Source organism: Penicillium verhagenii (genome assembly GCF_028828195.1).
Source record: "Penicillium verhagenii strain IBT 33310 chromosome Unknown utg000008l_segment0_segment0, whole genome shotgun sequence".
Classification (NCBI taxonomy): Eukaryota; Fungi; Ascomycota; class Eurotiomycetes; order Eurotiales; family Aspergillaceae; genus Penicillium; species Penicillium verhagenii.
The window spans coordinates 2,599,508-2,615,295 of record NW_026643172.1 but is presented as its reverse complement, the minus strand read 5'-3'; the positions used below and the strand labels follow the sequence as shown (position 1 = coordinate 2,615,295).

At 49.7% G+C, this 15,788-nt stretch overlaps 5 protein-coding genes across 5 annotated transcripts; 2 read left to right on the top strand and 3 right to left on the bottom strand.

Moving 5' to 3' along the window:
- Positions 1–494: 494 nt before the first annotated feature.
- N7466_008956 (vacuolar protein sorting-associated protein 35) lies at positions 495–3,415 on the top strand (the record flags this gene model as incomplete). The annotated part of the gene is made up of 5 exons (XM_057168345.1): positions 495–631; positions 720–1,357; positions 1,414–2,426; positions 2,494–3,042; positions 3,101–3,415. The coding sequence occupies 5 exons, from the start codon at positions 495–497 to the stop codon at positions 3,413–3,415; spliced, it is 2,652 nt and encodes an 883-aa protein (XP_057018976.1).
- A 1,360-nt stretch (positions 3,416–4,775) lies between these two features.
- N7466_008955 (uncharacterized protein) lies at positions 4,776–8,957 on the bottom strand (the record flags this gene model as incomplete). The annotated part of the gene is made up of 3 exons (XM_057168344.1): positions 4,776–5,176; positions 5,233–7,531; positions 7,584–8,957. 3 exons carry the CDS (start codon positions 8,955–8,957, stop codon positions 4,776–4,778), a joined length of 4,074 nt encoding a protein of 1,357 aa, XP_057018975.1.
- Positions 8,958–10,713: 1,756 nt separating this feature from the next.
- On the top strand, positions 10,714–11,710 carry rho2 (uncharacterized protein; the record flags this gene model as incomplete). Its single annotated transcript, XM_057168343.1, has 5 exons — positions 10,714–10,748; positions 10,939–11,017; positions 11,098–11,103; positions 11,167–11,358; positions 11,423–11,710. The coding sequence occupies 5 exons, from the start codon at positions 10,714–10,716 to the stop codon at positions 11,708–11,710; spliced, it is 600 nt and encodes a 199-aa protein (XP_057018974.1).
- Positions 11,711–12,655: 945 nt separating this feature from the next.
- Positions 12,656–13,370, bottom strand: N7466_008953 (mitochondrial 54S ribosomal protein mL40; the record flags this gene model as incomplete). Its single annotated transcript, XM_057168342.1, has 2 exons — positions 12,656–12,999; positions 13,145–13,370. The coding sequence occupies 2 exons, from the start codon at positions 13,368–13,370 to the stop codon at positions 12,656–12,658; spliced, it is 570 nt and encodes a 189-aa protein (XP_057018973.1).
- Positions 13,371–13,940: 570 nt separating this feature from the next.
- On the bottom strand, positions 13,941–15,446 carry N7466_008952 (RING finger domain protein; the record flags this gene model as incomplete). The annotated part of the gene is made up of 1 exon (XM_057168341.1): positions 13,941–15,446. One exon carries the CDS (start codon positions 15,444–15,446, stop codon positions 13,941–13,943), a length of 1,506 nt encoding a protein of 501 aa, XP_057018972.1.
- Between the last annotated feature and the right edge of the window lie 342 nt (positions 15,447–15,788).

The following is a 15,788-nucleotide window of genomic DNA, read 5'->3' as shown; positions in this document are numbered from 1 at the left end:
GTTGATGAGGAGGTGATGGGTACATGATGGTGATGGACAGGGGAAAGCCGATGGAAAGAGGAAAGCGAACCTCCCCGCCAAAAAAAATTGATAAGAAAAAAAAAAGGAAAAAAAAATTGAATGAAAAAAAGAAACTCCAATAAAAAACATCCCATATTATCATATTAGTATGTAACTAGTTTGAAACGCAGAGAGAAAATACAACTTGCGTTGTTCAGTGACGTTTCGGCGGTTGTCGACCCCATATTAGTTAATACTAGTAGTTAACACTAGTGCCACGGCCACGGCATCTCATTAGCTTATCCTTCTTGCTCCAACTCACCTCCCTCCCTCTCACCTCCAAACACCACACGTCAACCAACAACCAAGACCTTCAATTCTCGTATGAATTGTTAAGCGTGGTGAAGAGCCCCTCGCAAGCTCGATCATTGCTCTAAACGCGCAGCTGTTTACCGCCTGCTTTCATCTCTCAGCTCCCCCTCACTCCCTCCACCATGGCCAGCCCACCGCCTGTCCCGGAGGACCAAACCCGCCTCCTCGAGGATGCATTGGGGGTAGTGAGGCAACAGTCGGCTATGATGCGCAAATGCTTAGAAAATCCTGGGAAGCTCATGGATGCGCTCAAATGCGGGTAAGCTGTCCTCGCCTCAGCAGGCAACCATGCGGGTTGTCGCGCAATGAACTTGTGTGCTAACCAAACCCTCATTTGGGGTCCGCAGATCAACTCTAGTCTCCGAATTGCGAACTCCTAGCCTCGGTCCGAAGCAGTATTACGAATTGTACATGGCCGTCTTCGATGCGTTGCGACACCTATCCGTCTACCTTAAAGAGAACCACCCCGTCAACCACCTGGCGGACCTGTACGAGCTTGTTCAATATGCCGGAAATATTGTGCCCCGCTTATACCTCATGATCACTGTTGGTACTGTGTATATGTCGGTGGAGAATGCGCCAGTGAAGGAGATTATGAAGGATATGATGGAGATGAGTCGTGGCATTCAACATCCCATTCGCGGTTTGTTCTTGCGATACTATCTGTCCGGCCAAGCGCGGGATTACTTGCCTTCTGGAACTAGTGATGGGCCAGAGGGAAATTTGAAGGACTCGATCAACTTCGTCCTGACTAATTTCGTGGAAATGAATAAGCTCTGGGTGCGGCTTCAGCACCAAGGTCCCTCGCGAGAAACCGAACGCCGGATACAGGAGAGGCGAGAGCTTGAGCTACTTGTGGGTAGCAATCTTGTTCGCCTGAGCCAGTTGGTGGATCTTGAAGCATACAAGAATGGTATCCTATCCGCGCTTCTCCTACAAGTGGTGAATTGTCGGGATGTGCTAGCGCAGGAGTATCTTCTAGAGGGTAGGGTTTCTATTCTACAAAGTCCATGCGCATTATTTTACTAACTTGCGTAATAGTGATCACCAAGGTCTTCCCAGATGAATTCCACATTCATACCCTTGACCTCCTGTTGACTGCTATCAGCCAGCTTCACCAAGCTGTCGATCTCAAGAAAATTGTTATTGGGTTAATGGACCGTCTCTCGACCTACGCGGCAAAAGACGGAGATGCAGAATCTCCAGAAAATGAGCCGGAGGCCCGGAAACAACTCGAAGAAAAGGCCGTTACGGAGTTATTGGAGAAGCTGGAACTGGACAAAGAGACCAAAAAGCAAGAATTGAGCGAGGCCGCCAAGGGAAAGGCACCCCAAGAAAACGGCACTGGGGAGCAAAGCAAGGCTGAAGAGCCTGTGAAAGAGACAGAACCTACTACTAACGAAGAGGACGCAAAGCCTCTTCCTGCAGAAATCAAGCTCTTTGATATCTTCTATGAGCAGGTCGTCAACTTGATCAAAATTCGCACAGCCAGCAAGGGCAGCACATCCCAAGTCATGTCAATCTCAATGTCAATTGAAGATATCATGGCTCTCCTCGTATCGCTTGTCAACTTGGCATTGAAGATCCATCCCGATCGGTTGGAATATGTTGATAAAGTCTTGGACTTTGCGACTCAAAAGACAGTTGAATACACTGACTACGCCGATCTGCACTCAGCACCCACCCAACAACATATTCTGCACCTTCTTAACGCCCCCGTCCATTCTTATGTTTCGATCTTTACAGCCCTTGCTTTACCACACTACCTGCCCCTCCTGACAGCCCAGTCATACCCCACTCGGAGATCTATTGCTGGTGAGATTATCCGGAGTCTTCTCAAAAATAAGATTGTCATCTCGAACCAAGAGAATCTTGACCGTGTTCTACAAACGGCAAGAGTTTTGATCAAGGAGGGAACTCAACAGTCTGTTGGATATCCAGGAGCGCAATCTCAGCGCCGTGGAGGGGAGACGGATGAGACAGTTGAAGAGCAAGGGTGGCTTGCAAGATTAGTGCACTTGATTCAAGGACCGGACAACGATACTCAGCTCAAGGTAAGAAACCCTTGAAAGACGTCAAGTCCATGTGGCCTATATCATAACTAACTAACCTGGGAAATAGCTCCTTCAAGCAACGCGCAAGGCGTATGCTGATGGAAATGAGCGCATTCGTTACACTACTCCTGCTATTGTGACCGCTTCAATTCGCCTGGCTCGGAAATTGAAGTCTCGTGAGCACTACGATGACAATTGGCAATCGCAATCCTCTGCTCTATACCGTTTCTTACACCAATGTGTAAACAACCTGTACCAGCGAGTGAACCCAGGCTGCGTCGACTTGGCGCTGCGATTGTTTGTGATGTGCGGTGAGGTCGCAGACCAAACTGGCTTCGAGGAGGTTAGCTATGAGTTCTTCGCGCAAGCATTTACTATCTACGAAGATTCAATTAGCGATTCCCGCGCACAGTTTCAGGCAGTTTGCATTATTTCTGGAGCTCTGCATGGCGCCCGCGGCTTTTCCAAGGAGAATTACGACACCTTGATTACTAAAGCCGCGCTCCACGGCAGCAAGCTTCTGAAGAAGCCAGACCAATGCCGTGCGGTCTATCTTGCCAGTCACCTCTGGTGGGTCGTTGAAAACCCGCAGCGTGGAGAGGAGGATCCCAAGAATGTAAGAATCTACAATACCCTGGCTTCTCGATGATGTTTACTTACATAGCAACCAACAGCTTTACCGCGACGGAAAACGTGTTCTGGAGTGCCTCCAGCGTGCTCTTAGAGTCGCAGACGCTTGCATGGACACAGCTGTCTCCGTCGAACTCTTTGTGGAAATCCTCAATCGCTATGTCTACTACTTCGACCAGCAAAATGAGACTGTCACCACCAAATACCTCAATGGACTTATTGAGCTCATTCACTCGAACCTTTCTAACACCGAGGACGAACCTAATCCTAACCTCGATGGCCCGAAGCGTCATTTCGAGCGTACACTCGAGTACATCCGGACCCGAGATTACGAAGGTGTCATTACAGAGAAGCAGTAGCGTCGATTCTCCCCTTCATTTGGTGTTAACTGGGGCTCTGTCAAGGCTTCTGTCAGCTTTGCAATATTTAGGTCTCTCGAGGAGGCATGTTTGTTTTTTGTACGAGATGCGATAGTGCATTGTGGATTTTGTTTCCTTCCCCCGAGGCCTTAGGATCCTTCACCTGTGGCCTCCCCCCCCCCTGAACCTTTTCATCTTATTTCATTTTTACGTCTTGCTTTCTGGAAGCCAGCCATTACCTATGATACTTATTTCTTTCGTTTTTCAGTATATACAAGTGTACCATGCTCATGCCATACCTAAATCCCAAAGTTTCGACGTATGGATTTCAAAATTACTTCCAATACTACTAATCCGTGCTAAATTCACTACGTAGTTGTGTGCGTCCAATCATTTGATGTTTTGGAAGGTTGCCGACTAGTACACCGTGGAGATGTTCGGCCACCGCTGTCAACTGGTGGAGCCTTTCGCCTGACGCGGGTGCATGTCCACGTGACCGTTCAGCCCTGAACACTAAAGGCTGAGAAGGCTGAGCCTCACCCGCAGAGCCTCGGTAACTTGATACTAGCCAGTATACTGGATGGTGTCAAGAAGTGCCATGTCCGTTGTCCAAGGTTTGGCTACACATGTGTTTACTTTTGATATCTTCCCCTGGACTTGGCAGAGAAGAATAATACAATACGGACTACAGGATCGGACTCGTAATAGGCTAGTAGGGATCAAAGTGACGAGAGAAGAAACCTTCAATCATGCAATTGCGGTAAAGGACGATGACGGAGGGGGAGATTGTCCCAAGCTCCTTGGATATCGCAGCATAATGCAGAAAGTCAAAGATAAGTCAAACGAACAAAAAAATCAGACCCATATGCCCGGATCAAAGCCCCATAGGCTAGAACATAAAAGGAAATAAGAAAAAAAACCCCCAAGCAGCAGACACCCATGACAGTTCGAAAAAAAAGCACCCGAAGAAACGAGAAAACATGGATGGGTGAGCCGTAAATGCGAGACGCTTTAAATCAATAGATGGGGAGAGACGGATAACATGAAAACAATAGATCAAAGGCATTTCAGATGTCGTTCCCGTTCCATAAGAATACATACTAATTTGACCGAGGTATTAAAACCACAAGACTGCACAGTCTTTGTTGTCCCAAGATATGATCAGTGGAACAATCAAAGAGGTCAGTCGGTCTTATATGATCAAAGGGGTCATAATCATAAAAGGATTAAGAAGTCTCGTCAAAGAATCTGGCCTTGGGCGAGAAGTATTGGCCTTAGGCACAGGAGGAAGTCCCTCCGGTTTGGCGAATATTGGCCTTGTCGGTGCACAGGAGCAAGTCCCTCGGATTTAGCAGGGTTGCTATTCGTCGGTGGGGCGGGTGCGAATACCCTTTACCGGAACCTCACCGCGGCGATCAGGTACCGCTCCGGTCCTATGTGGTTCAAACCTAACAGACATTATGTCTTCTCTGATACAGAAAGACCCACCGCCGTTCACAAGAGTACCGTCTGTGTCGCAGATATCCAGCACCTCAACCATCTTGATAGGAGCCTCGTTTGAATCGAATGGAAGCAGTCGGTTCATCTCGGCAAGCGCTTCATCGAATGTGTGGTAGGCTGGAGTACCCTTCGGGTTTAGGTTCGTGCAAGCCTGAGCAAGCAAGAGACGAACAGTCACAGATCGACGGAGGGGGCCACGACGAGCGGTCCCACCAGCAGCGAACGGGTTGGTATTCGGCCGAGGCTGTGGCCAGCGGACACCTATCAATTGATATTAGTGGATGCCTCATTGAAAAATAGTACACAGACCGACTTACTAGTAGGTTTGCACCAAGTCGACGAGAAAACAGTGCCTGAAAAAGGATCCTTCCATCCAGGATCATTGACTCCAAGTTTGGTGGACTTGGATCCTAAAGGTTCAGGAAGAGGTGATCCCTGTTGGAAACTAGCTCGGGTTGGGAAAGGGAGCTCTTCTGGCAAGGTGGTGAGCAATGCACGTTCTGCGTTGGGCGGATACAGGTCATGAATATCGTCAAGTAGACTGCGATGGAGAATCCGGGGGGACGGGTAATGTTCATGGTCGTGGTAATATGGTGGACCATGAACGTCATGGTAATATCCTGCACCGCTTGGCTGTGTCCGGCCATTGCCAAGACTAAGACGCGAGAACGGAGATGCCAAGTCAGAAGACTCCAGTCGAGATCCGGGTTGCTGCATAAGGAATGCACCAGGCGTTCCATGGTATGCAGAGGATTGAATACCCTGGGCAGGATCAGATGGAAAACCTCTGCCAGAAGAAACAGTGCGAATTGCGCGTGATCCGCTGTTGTCACTCGGCTCAGCGAAAGCGAGGGACCGATTTCTCTGGGTGTAATCTGGTTTCCACTTCTCCTCCAAAGGAGAATACTCAGGATCATCAAGTGACTCGGCTTGAGCACTCAGGCCTGGCAGACCTGCATTCATCGAAGGTAGCCCAACGAAGCCCGAGAAGCCAGGAGGGTAGGTTCTGCCAAGAGGCGACAAGGGGGAGGAAGGTTGAGGATGGTGTAAAGTTGGTGGCTGCTGGTAACCTGATCTGCCCCCAGTGGCTGCACTCTGCGGCTGCACAATTGAACGGGGAGAAATAGACTGCGGGAAGATTTGCGAAGAGAATGGTTGAGGATTCGAGGATGAAGGGCGAGGCACAAACAGGGATGTTTGTCGTGGCCTGGCAGAAGTGTCAATCTTGGGAGTGGTATTGTTTCCCATGTTGTATTGAGGAAAGTGAGAGTATTGAGAGGATGGAGCATATTGGGAGTATTGGGCGTATTGGGCGTATTGAGAGTATTGGGAGTATTGAGAGTATTGAGAGTATTGAAGATATGGATGGTTCTGAGGGTATTGAGGGATCTGGGTAGAGGCGAGAACAGAATCCGACGGAATATGAGCGGCAGGGGAGAGAATTGAAGTTCCGAAACGAGAGCCAGCTCTGAAAGTCCGTTCGTTGACACTTTCCATCTCATTGGTCATTCTGACGCTGGCGTTGATGGTGGATTCGTTTCGATTGTTCGCACGCTTGCGAGCGTTAGATTTGCGCGCCATCGCGGCTGCTGTAGAGACGTCCACCTCACCAGTGTCAGGGGCGAATTCCTTTTGAATTGTCGGACTCGGAATCTGCTCGGCAGCGCTGGGTTCCACCACGGCTACTGTGGAGGGCAGCCGTACCACGGCTGCGGTAGAGTGTAGCCGTGAGGTAGACAAATTCACGTCGCTGGGAGTGGTTGACTTTGTCCGAGTTGGGGAAGGAAGAATGTGCTCGGGCTCGGCGGGGGGGTTTTCCAGCGTGACCCTGGCTGTGCTAGGCAGTCCAGCTGTGTTAGGGTTATCTGTCTCGCCGGCGGTGCACTTTGCGTCAGTTGCCAGCTCACTCTTTGCTCGCTCCTGCTGCTCGCGCAAAGCCTTGGTATTCTCGATTGCTTTCGCCTTTGCACGGGCTTCGCTTTCCTCATCTTCTTTTCGCTTCTCGATTGCTTTCGCCTTTGCACGGGCTTCGCTTTCCTCATTTTCTTTTCGCTTCTCAATCGCTTTCGCCTTTGCAAGGGCTTCGCTTTCCTCATTTTCTTTCCGCTTCTTCTCTTCTCGCTTCTTTTTCTCTTCCTTTTGCTCTCGCTGTTTACGTTCTGATTCGGCTTGTCTCTCTCTCTCCTCCTTAAGACGCCGCTGCTTCTCTGCCTCCTTCCGAGCACGCTCCTCTTCGTAGGATTTACGATCAGCCTCCCGCTTCAATCGCTGTTCCTCACGTTTCAACCGTTGCTCCTCTAGTTTCTTGGCATGGGCAGCTTTGGCTGCGGCTTCTTCAGCCGCTTTCTCAGCGTCACGACGAGCTTTCTCCTCTTCTTTGGCCTGTTTCTGCAGGCGCTTCTTATCTTTCTTCTTTGAAGCTTCTCGTGCCTTTTTAGCATTGCGCTGCTCGTTTAGATTTTCTTCTTCTTGAAGCTCCTCGATCAGCTGCTTTTGACGCTGTTCAGCAACTTTCTCTCGATAAGCGGTCATCACTCGTTGTTCAAACATCCGAGCGGCAAATATCTGGAACATGCGACGGCCTTCCTGCATGCGCTGCTCTTCTGTCATCGCATCCTTCCATGTCTGTCAGTACAGATGGCTTCAAAACGAGGCGTTTGAAACTTACCATTTCGTCCTCATCAAACTCTTCTTCGTCTCCTTCTTGACTGTCAAAGTCTTCATCCTCTTCATCGTCATAATCGTCAAGTCGCGCTTGACTTTGATTTTCGTCAGTGAATGATGGATGAGCGGCAGCTATTTTGTATTGTGTGTCTCCTTGTCGATGAATCCGACGCTCGGCTAGTTGCTCCATCATGTCAATGAAGTGTTTGCCTTCATTTTTCAGGAGATCATCAGCCACAGTGAGAATACCATCTATCCAATGAACTGTTAGAAAACGACCAAATATTTGGGACAGTTTAAGCTTGCATATCACCGCACCTTTAACAGTCAAGCTATTTCCGAATGCGAAAAAGTCCGCGCGAGCGAAGCGGCCTTCCTCGTCGTCGAGATCATTATCGCTGTAGAGCTCGTCCTCACCTTCCTCGTCATCATCATCATATTCACCTCCCGAGCCCTCCACGTCTTCGTCGTCATCTTCATCATCATCCTCGGCCAGCTCCTGAACTCGGCCGCTCGATGGGTGGTATTGGCTGTCCGTGTGGATATGCTGACCAGGAGATTGAAACGTTGATCGGGAAAGTCGAGGCGGAGGGATGATAGGTGCACCCTCTTCGAATGAGCCTTGATTTGTGTTGGCGTAATGCTCGAGCTCCTCATAGTACGCATCGTACAAAACCTCTAGCTCTTCTTCAATTGCGGTTCGTTTTCGACCACAGACGGTGCAGCTACAGGAGTGCTTCTGCTGCTCTTTCATCTTCCTGAGGACAGCATCCTTTTCTACTGTCACGAGCTGATGTCGCTCCTCGTTGCCCAACTCAAACCAAAATGTTCGAATATTCTCACGCTCCTCCAAGGTCGATTGGTTCCAAATCTTGTTTTCCTTGGCGGACTTGTCAGGGAAGCGCGAATAGGGGAGCGAGTGTGGATGCGGAAGATGCGAGAACGTAGCGGAAGGAGAGGAATGAGGACTCAAGCTGCCATCAGCCGTTATGTGTGAGTCAGAGCGACCTTTCTTGGGTTTCTTTTTCTTTGATTTTGACGAGGTTGCGCCGTCGGGATCGTTTGATATCGGGAGCTCGTTCATATCATAGCTTTCTCCGTTATGAAATGTATCGTCCGATCCAGCATGGTCAAGATCTGCGCTATCGACCTCGTGGCCATTGGATTGTCTATCGTCGGCTGTCATATCCAGATCCGGGGAAGCGTGGACATTGGACGAGTCGACAGCAAGACGAGCAGCTTGCTTTTCGCGGCGCTTCTGTTTCTTGCGATTCACATGCGCCGGTGTCGGAATGCTCGCAGAGGCAGTTGGGCTTGACGGTCCCCGCGCATCGCCGTTGGTCGGTGGTGAGGGATTGGCCGACGCTTGGGTCGCCATGCTGGGGCCGGGATAAGACTGGGAGACAGTCCCCAGCTGATTTCTATTGCGATACAGAGCAATATCAGCACCAAGGGAAGAAAGATCAAAAGGTTTGAAGGCGGGGAGGGGATGAGAGGGGCGGGTTGGTGAAAACAAGCGGAAAAGCGGAGACCGCGCTGTGAACGCTCCAAGCTCCGAATCAATTCAGTGCACATGAGTGACTTACTGGAAGATCCAAGCCCCTGGCTGCGTCCAAAACTACCAAGGAGATTTCTCTGGCGGTTGTTGTCAAGGGAGAGCGTCTGTCCGAGCACCAGCAAGGTAGTGGAGAGGGGGTTGAAAGACAGTGAGGAACCGGGGGAGAGTCCAATCAGCTGCGGGAAGGCTGGTTATGGGTGGAAATCATGAAGAAAGAACCAAAGAGCGCAAGAAAGAGACTGCTAGTTGGCAAGGAAATGAGGGTCTTCTAACCGCCTTGGATTCCGTACAACGTCTTTCGTGAGGACGCTTTCTATAGCATCACGAATCCCCGTGTCTTCGAAACGAACAACCATTGGCATTGATCATTGCGGACTGCCCGCGCTTACTAGTTATTAGGCGCTACAAGCGATTTGATGCCTCAAGTATCGTCTAATAGTAATCTACATATGCCATTTTTGAGTATTCTTATGATATTATTTAGCGGGTTTATAGTACTCTAAGGTGAAAATCAGAACTGTATTCCTGGGTGTTTCTGCGCTGTTATATTTCATATCGTTAGGGCTCTAGGAGATCGTGACTCGTGATCTGAGTATGTTCGGATTGATTAATGCTAGATGTTTCGTAGTTTCTGCCATCACGTGGTACTTGAGATTCAACTCCGCTTTCAACTCCGCTTTCAACTCCGCTTTCCACTCCGCTTTCTACTCCGTACTGCCTGTCTAAAGTATCCCACAGTGTGAAATGCGGTGAATTGTCTAACCAGTTGCCTTCAACACGGATCTACGGGATATGTAGGATATGTACGTCGTTGTTGCTACTACTCCACCTGGCGCAGTGAGACATAGCGCTAATGATTAAAAATAACTTTCCACAATCTGATTTTGTTCAAGAGTATTGCCTACGGAGTGTCCGAAAATCAGAAACAACATTATCGTATTCTATGGAGAACCTCTCCTGAGTCCTTATAACCAGTAGTAGTCTTTGAAACCTAGTACTATCCTCCAGCGTACCTTAAATCTCCGTGTTGCCTTACAACTAATTTAACCGCATTCCCGTTCTTTCCTTTCCCCCCTTCATCTTATCGTAAGACCGGCAACTCTCTTTCGCTTACTCAATTCCAAAATACAATCTCTCTCGTTAGCCTTTTTCTTCTTTTGTTTCTCGTTCTTTCCTTGTCCTCTATTACCTTCGTGTCCGGTGCATCGGACTTTTATGAAGGCTCAGATCTAGCAACCCAATTCGTCAACTGCATCCCACCTCTCCCAGCCGACACCACGCTTTAGCCCCCCCCTCCTCCCCCGGGTCAACCGTCCTCACGAACTTAAAAAGCCATTTCACTGTTGTTTTATTATCTTAGGGCGACCTCGCCTGCATCATCTGGTTATTGGGCGGCAATACGGTTCACGCGCAGGGCTGAACTCCCCTTACCCCTGCTTCTTGTGTTGCGTCTCCGTGGGCCTGACTTGACCTGATTATCTCACGCCTGTAATCGGGGTCATCATTCTCTTTTCTTCCACTCTCTTGTCAAGCAGCGCTTGCAAGATTCCTCTGCCCCACCCGGTCCATTGAAAAGATGGCGCAACAACAAGGCGATAATGTGATGCGGAGGTACGCGCGGCCAGTTCCTTCCTTTGCACTTTGTCATACCCCCTCCGGCCTAGATCGTACGAGGCCCTGTCAGTGTCTCCGCAGTGTGGCAATTCCATCCCGTGGAGAACTGAAAAGGATTCTTGCATAATCTGCAATTGTATTTCTGCAATCATCGTATCAAAATGCTAACCTCAACTGATACATCCAGGAAACTTGTGATAATCGGAGATGGCGCGTGCGGGAAAACTAGTTTACTCAGCGTCTTCACACTCGGCTACTTCCCAACTGTAAGTCTTCATCAGCAAATCAAAAGGCTATCTGCTCGAAAACAGGACTTCCCAAGCTGACTTATTTTTACAATCCATAGCATTATGTTAGTCAACCGCCCCGGTCTTGAGAAACCCGTCCAACTCAACCCATCTAATCTGCTGCCTAGGTCCCCACGGTATTCGAAAACTACGTAACGGATTGTCGAGTCGATGGCCGCTCCGTGCAATTGGCTCTTTGGGATACAGCTGGACAAGAAGATTACGAACGACTGCGCCCGTTGGCATACTCCAAGGCTCATGTTCTTCTGATTGGGTTCGCCGTGGACACACCGGACACGCTGGAGAACGTAAAACACAAGGTTCGTCTTGCAAATCTGCTATCGGAACACAATATCGGATGGCCACTAATACCAGAGGTGATAGTGGATTGAAGAAGCGAACGAACGCTGCCCCGGTGTACCCATCATCCTCGTCGGTCTCAAAAAGGATCTGCGAGAAGATCCACTCGCCATCGAAGAAATGCGCAAAAAGTCCCTCAAATTCGTCACAGCCAAGGAGGGCAATGACACCGGCACCAACATCGGAGCCCGCAAATATCTTGAATGCTCCTCCTTGACCGGCGAGGGTGTTGACGATGTGTTCGAAGCAGCCACTCGAGCTGCCCTTCTAACTTTTGACAAGCGGGAAAGTTCCTGCTGCGTGGTGCTATAATGACTTCATTACATAAGAGTGCACGACATTGCAACTTCTTTCTCTGTCAGCGTTCGGTTTTGTTTACTCTCCCGACTTGGAAAAGCGATGAACTTGGTTCATGCTTCATTTTGCTTGCCGTTCAATCGACCTTCCGCTGTATCATGCATCCTTGGCGTTTGGGAGGTTCTAGTGCCTGCTCGCCTAGTCAATTGACTCGGGCACGATGTCTGCCTTTGATTTTACCCCGACTGTGTTTATTTTTATTTTTTGGCCGTGTCTATTCTCTCTCGGAGTACATTTGTTTTTCTCTCTCTCTCTTCACTTCATGTCTTTCCTTGACTGGCCATTACTTTTTTCCATCATTTTCCGACTTGATGCACGTGCAACCCCGGATACCGGTCCCTGTCTCTCTTTTGCAAATTCCCCGACGTGCATAGCGAATCTCGCTCCTTTGATGCTTCTTACGTGTCGCATTTACTGTCACTCTCTCTCCTTTCATACTGTGTGTTGTTACTCTTTCCCCGGGTACTACATAATCAATTACCTCGCCCGGGATTCTGTGTACTGTATTTGTTATTTTTGTATTTTAGGACTATCGATATCTACTAGCTGTAGTAGAAGTCGCACCGCTCTCGAAAGCGTTCAATGCAAATCTTGTCGCATCCATTTCGATACTGAAATCCTGATCTACTTTGTTTAAGGCCTTGGTAATTGCACAATTCCAAAATTGGGGTTAGAGAGTTTACGTGCACGAGTCTTATCTTAAGATCGACTCGGGACGGAAACTGTATCCCCTTGGAAACTAGAAGTAGGTATGAGTATAGGAAGGTTTGACAAAGAAGATAAAATGCATATATATAGTACATGGCGCCAATGATACAAGACAACCCAAGGCGAATTTAGCATTCGCTTCAATATCACTCAGTCGACACAAAACATAGGTTCAAGAAAAAGCCTGGATACCTATTTCTTCGTCGGCTTCTTCCACTCATGATTCCACCCCTCAGCAGGCGGGTAATCGGTCTGCATGCGTCCGTACTCGATGGGGAACATATCATTGAAGATACCCTTCTTGTTCATGGACTTGCGGAACAGCTTGCCACCGTCACCGGCACCAGTCCGCAGCTCCTCACAAGCAGCCTGCATGCTCTGGTACTGGCGCTGCAACTCGAACTCGTGGTTTTGGCGCTGCTTTGCCTGGAAGAGTTGCCAGGTACGGTGGATAGTCCAGTGACGGAGGAAACGGTTACGGGAGAAACGGAGGGGACGCGGGGTGAGGGGGTGGTGGAGGAAGTAGCGGATAAGGGCTAAAGATATTGCTGTTAGCTTCGGAGGTTTCTCATTCCTGTTCTTGCTCTTGCTCCGGGGTGTGTCGGATTTCGGAGCGGGCACGTGGCTTGGCAATTGAAGAGGGATGGGGCGCATTTCGCGACAATTGTAGATTGAACGTACTGATTCGCTTGTCTGTTCCAGGGCGGGCACCTGCGCGCTTTGCCATGGAGCTTGTCGATGAGAAGGGGGCAGATTGCACGGCTGCGGTGATCGGGCCCGGTTGTGTTGCCCGCCGGGTCAGGGTCTCTTGGCAGGCACGGGTGACTGAGGGGCGCACCGGTGCCAGCGACATGGGAATTCGGAAGACATTCGCGAGTGACGCGAGCGCTGGTGATAGAGACTTCATTGTGGTTGGGGTATATGGGGGATGTAAAAGAGGATGTCGCCGTGCAGTTCAGGGCCGAATAATTCCCTGACGGCAGAATCTTCGCCGCCTTGAGGTAGCCGCGCGCTTAAGTTACTTCTGTTACCTGTATACTGCAACAACGAGTATAGTATTTTACGAGAGCAACTGTCCTTTAATATGGCACTAATAAAACGAGCAGACATTCATAGTATGGTCTCCGATTTTTATCTCCTTGGAGAAGATACCCATGGTGTTACATACAGTGTGTAATCAAAATGCATACTCAATCCATACAGATTCAAGATTATAGGCAATGTGTCAAATAAGAGAATAGAGAGAATAGAGAGAATAGAGAGAATAGAGAGAATAGAGAGAATAGAGAGAACGGATTGTAATGCGCAGTGGGATATTGAGGGTCATAAGAGGCATCAAGTGTCAGAGCGACGCGTGTGAATGGTACACCCCGCCAAAATCATTAAGTAAATCTCCACAATATAACGCCGTAGGATGCAAATGGACAGGAAACAGGTATCGCGGCGCAACAAATGGGATCGTTTCGCATCTTTGAGTTCATCGCTTCGCTGACCCTGGTTTTCTGGCCTTGGACCGATCATAATTCAAAACCTTGCGTCGTCGGTGTGTTTGTGCCAGCTTCCACCGGCAATAAAGAACAAGTGCGTCTTTGAGTAGTACAAACATACAACCACCAACGACACTGCGACCCCAACGAGTTTGGAGAAGTCCAGGGCGGCTACGCTCCAGAACCGAAGATGGCGTGGTCCAGGCTTTAGGAAGAACGTATTTCAAAAGGCCACCCACTGATGCGGAGATAGCCGGGAACACGAGAGCTCCTAGAACAATATCGGTGAGGTTTCCGGTGTCGTGAATGATTTCGTTTTGGCGTCGGCCCAGGTCCATTCCTTGTCCGTTATTCTGGCCCGCTCGAGCTTGTCCATCCTGGGCGGCTATGTCAGCGCCATCGTTGTCATCGGCAGGAAGAGCTAGAGCATCGGCAAGCTCGTCGTCATTGCCCATTCCTACCTGTAACTCGAGATCAATCTCCATAAGAATTTGGCCATTGACGTTGTCGCCAAATCGATTGAGTCCTTCCGCCTGGTCCTGCTGCTGTGCATCATCCAGGATTTCTTCTGCTGCGCGAGGTTGCACCTCTGCGATCCATTTCCGCTCAAGTGCACCAAATAGACGGTCGTAAAGCGCACCATAGAAGCTCTTCACATAAGGCAGAGCGGCAAAAGTGATCGCCGGGGTAGGTGGCCAGAAATCGAGGTCAGCAGCCTCGTGGGCTGGGCTATGCACGGCGAAGAATAGAACGGGAATCGCTGGGAGGAGGCCTTCGGCGTAGCGAGTGCGAGAAAATATCAGAACGAGGGGGATGAGGGGCAGCCCAATGTTCATTCCCGGGGTCCACGGACCCTCTCGACTTTCTTCGAGAATCCGCATAGCCTCCTCCGCGCCGAAGATAAGATGCATTGAGTATGCGCCGTGTGCGCAGCAGCCTGCCCACACGGTGCCCGCCAGCGTGAAAGCCATTCCCGGAAGTACGAGCCGCCCCGCCACTCTCTCCGCCATACGCAAAGCATCGACAACGTAGCTTCGAGGCCGCGTCACGATAATCCGAGATTTACACTGAGGGCACTCTATTTTAGCGCCTCCAGTTCGTCTGCGCGAGCGAGGGTTCTCAAGGTCTGCAAGCCAATCAAGCAAGCAAGCCTCATGGGCCGTCAAAGCACATGGGCATGGAGATCGCCACTCCAGATTCAGTGGCGAGTCTTCCGTCTCGTCGGTGTAACAGATCCAGCATTTTCGAGGTTCCTCTTGCGTTGTATCCGGTTGATTTGAAGGTCGACCGGTGGCTTTGTCGGCGACCTCAGCCACATTTTCGAGAACACTTGTCGTTGAAGTACTTTTGTTCAAAAATACAGTCTCAGTGTCCTCGGTTGAGTCGGGGGTTGGGAGTGAAGTGCCCTCAGTCGTCACAGCATCATTGTTATTGGAAGTGACGCCATCCGATGATCGGGTCCTCCCAGCGGCAGTATAACTTGGGAGGGATGCCATGATGAATGAAGTCTGCAGTCAAAAGGCACAGGGAAGATAGATAGAATTAGAGTACCGAACTCGATTTCAAAGAAACAGGGGTCAGCATCTTCTGGGGAAATCCGAATATGGGAAGAAGATGGAGTGTCGGTGAAAGCGAGTGAGTGATAGACTGCGAAATGCGCAGGAAGAGTGAAGCTCCGCTTCAAGGTGGAGAGGCCTTGAAGAGGATCTCGGCTGTGACCCGCGGCTGTCACCGCTTAGTCACGTGGTGCGGTCACGTCAGAACTGCCGAGGCGAGCGTGCTCTTTCTATCCGCAATCGGTAGAGTAGTACTACTGTACAATAGATTCTTGGTTGTAT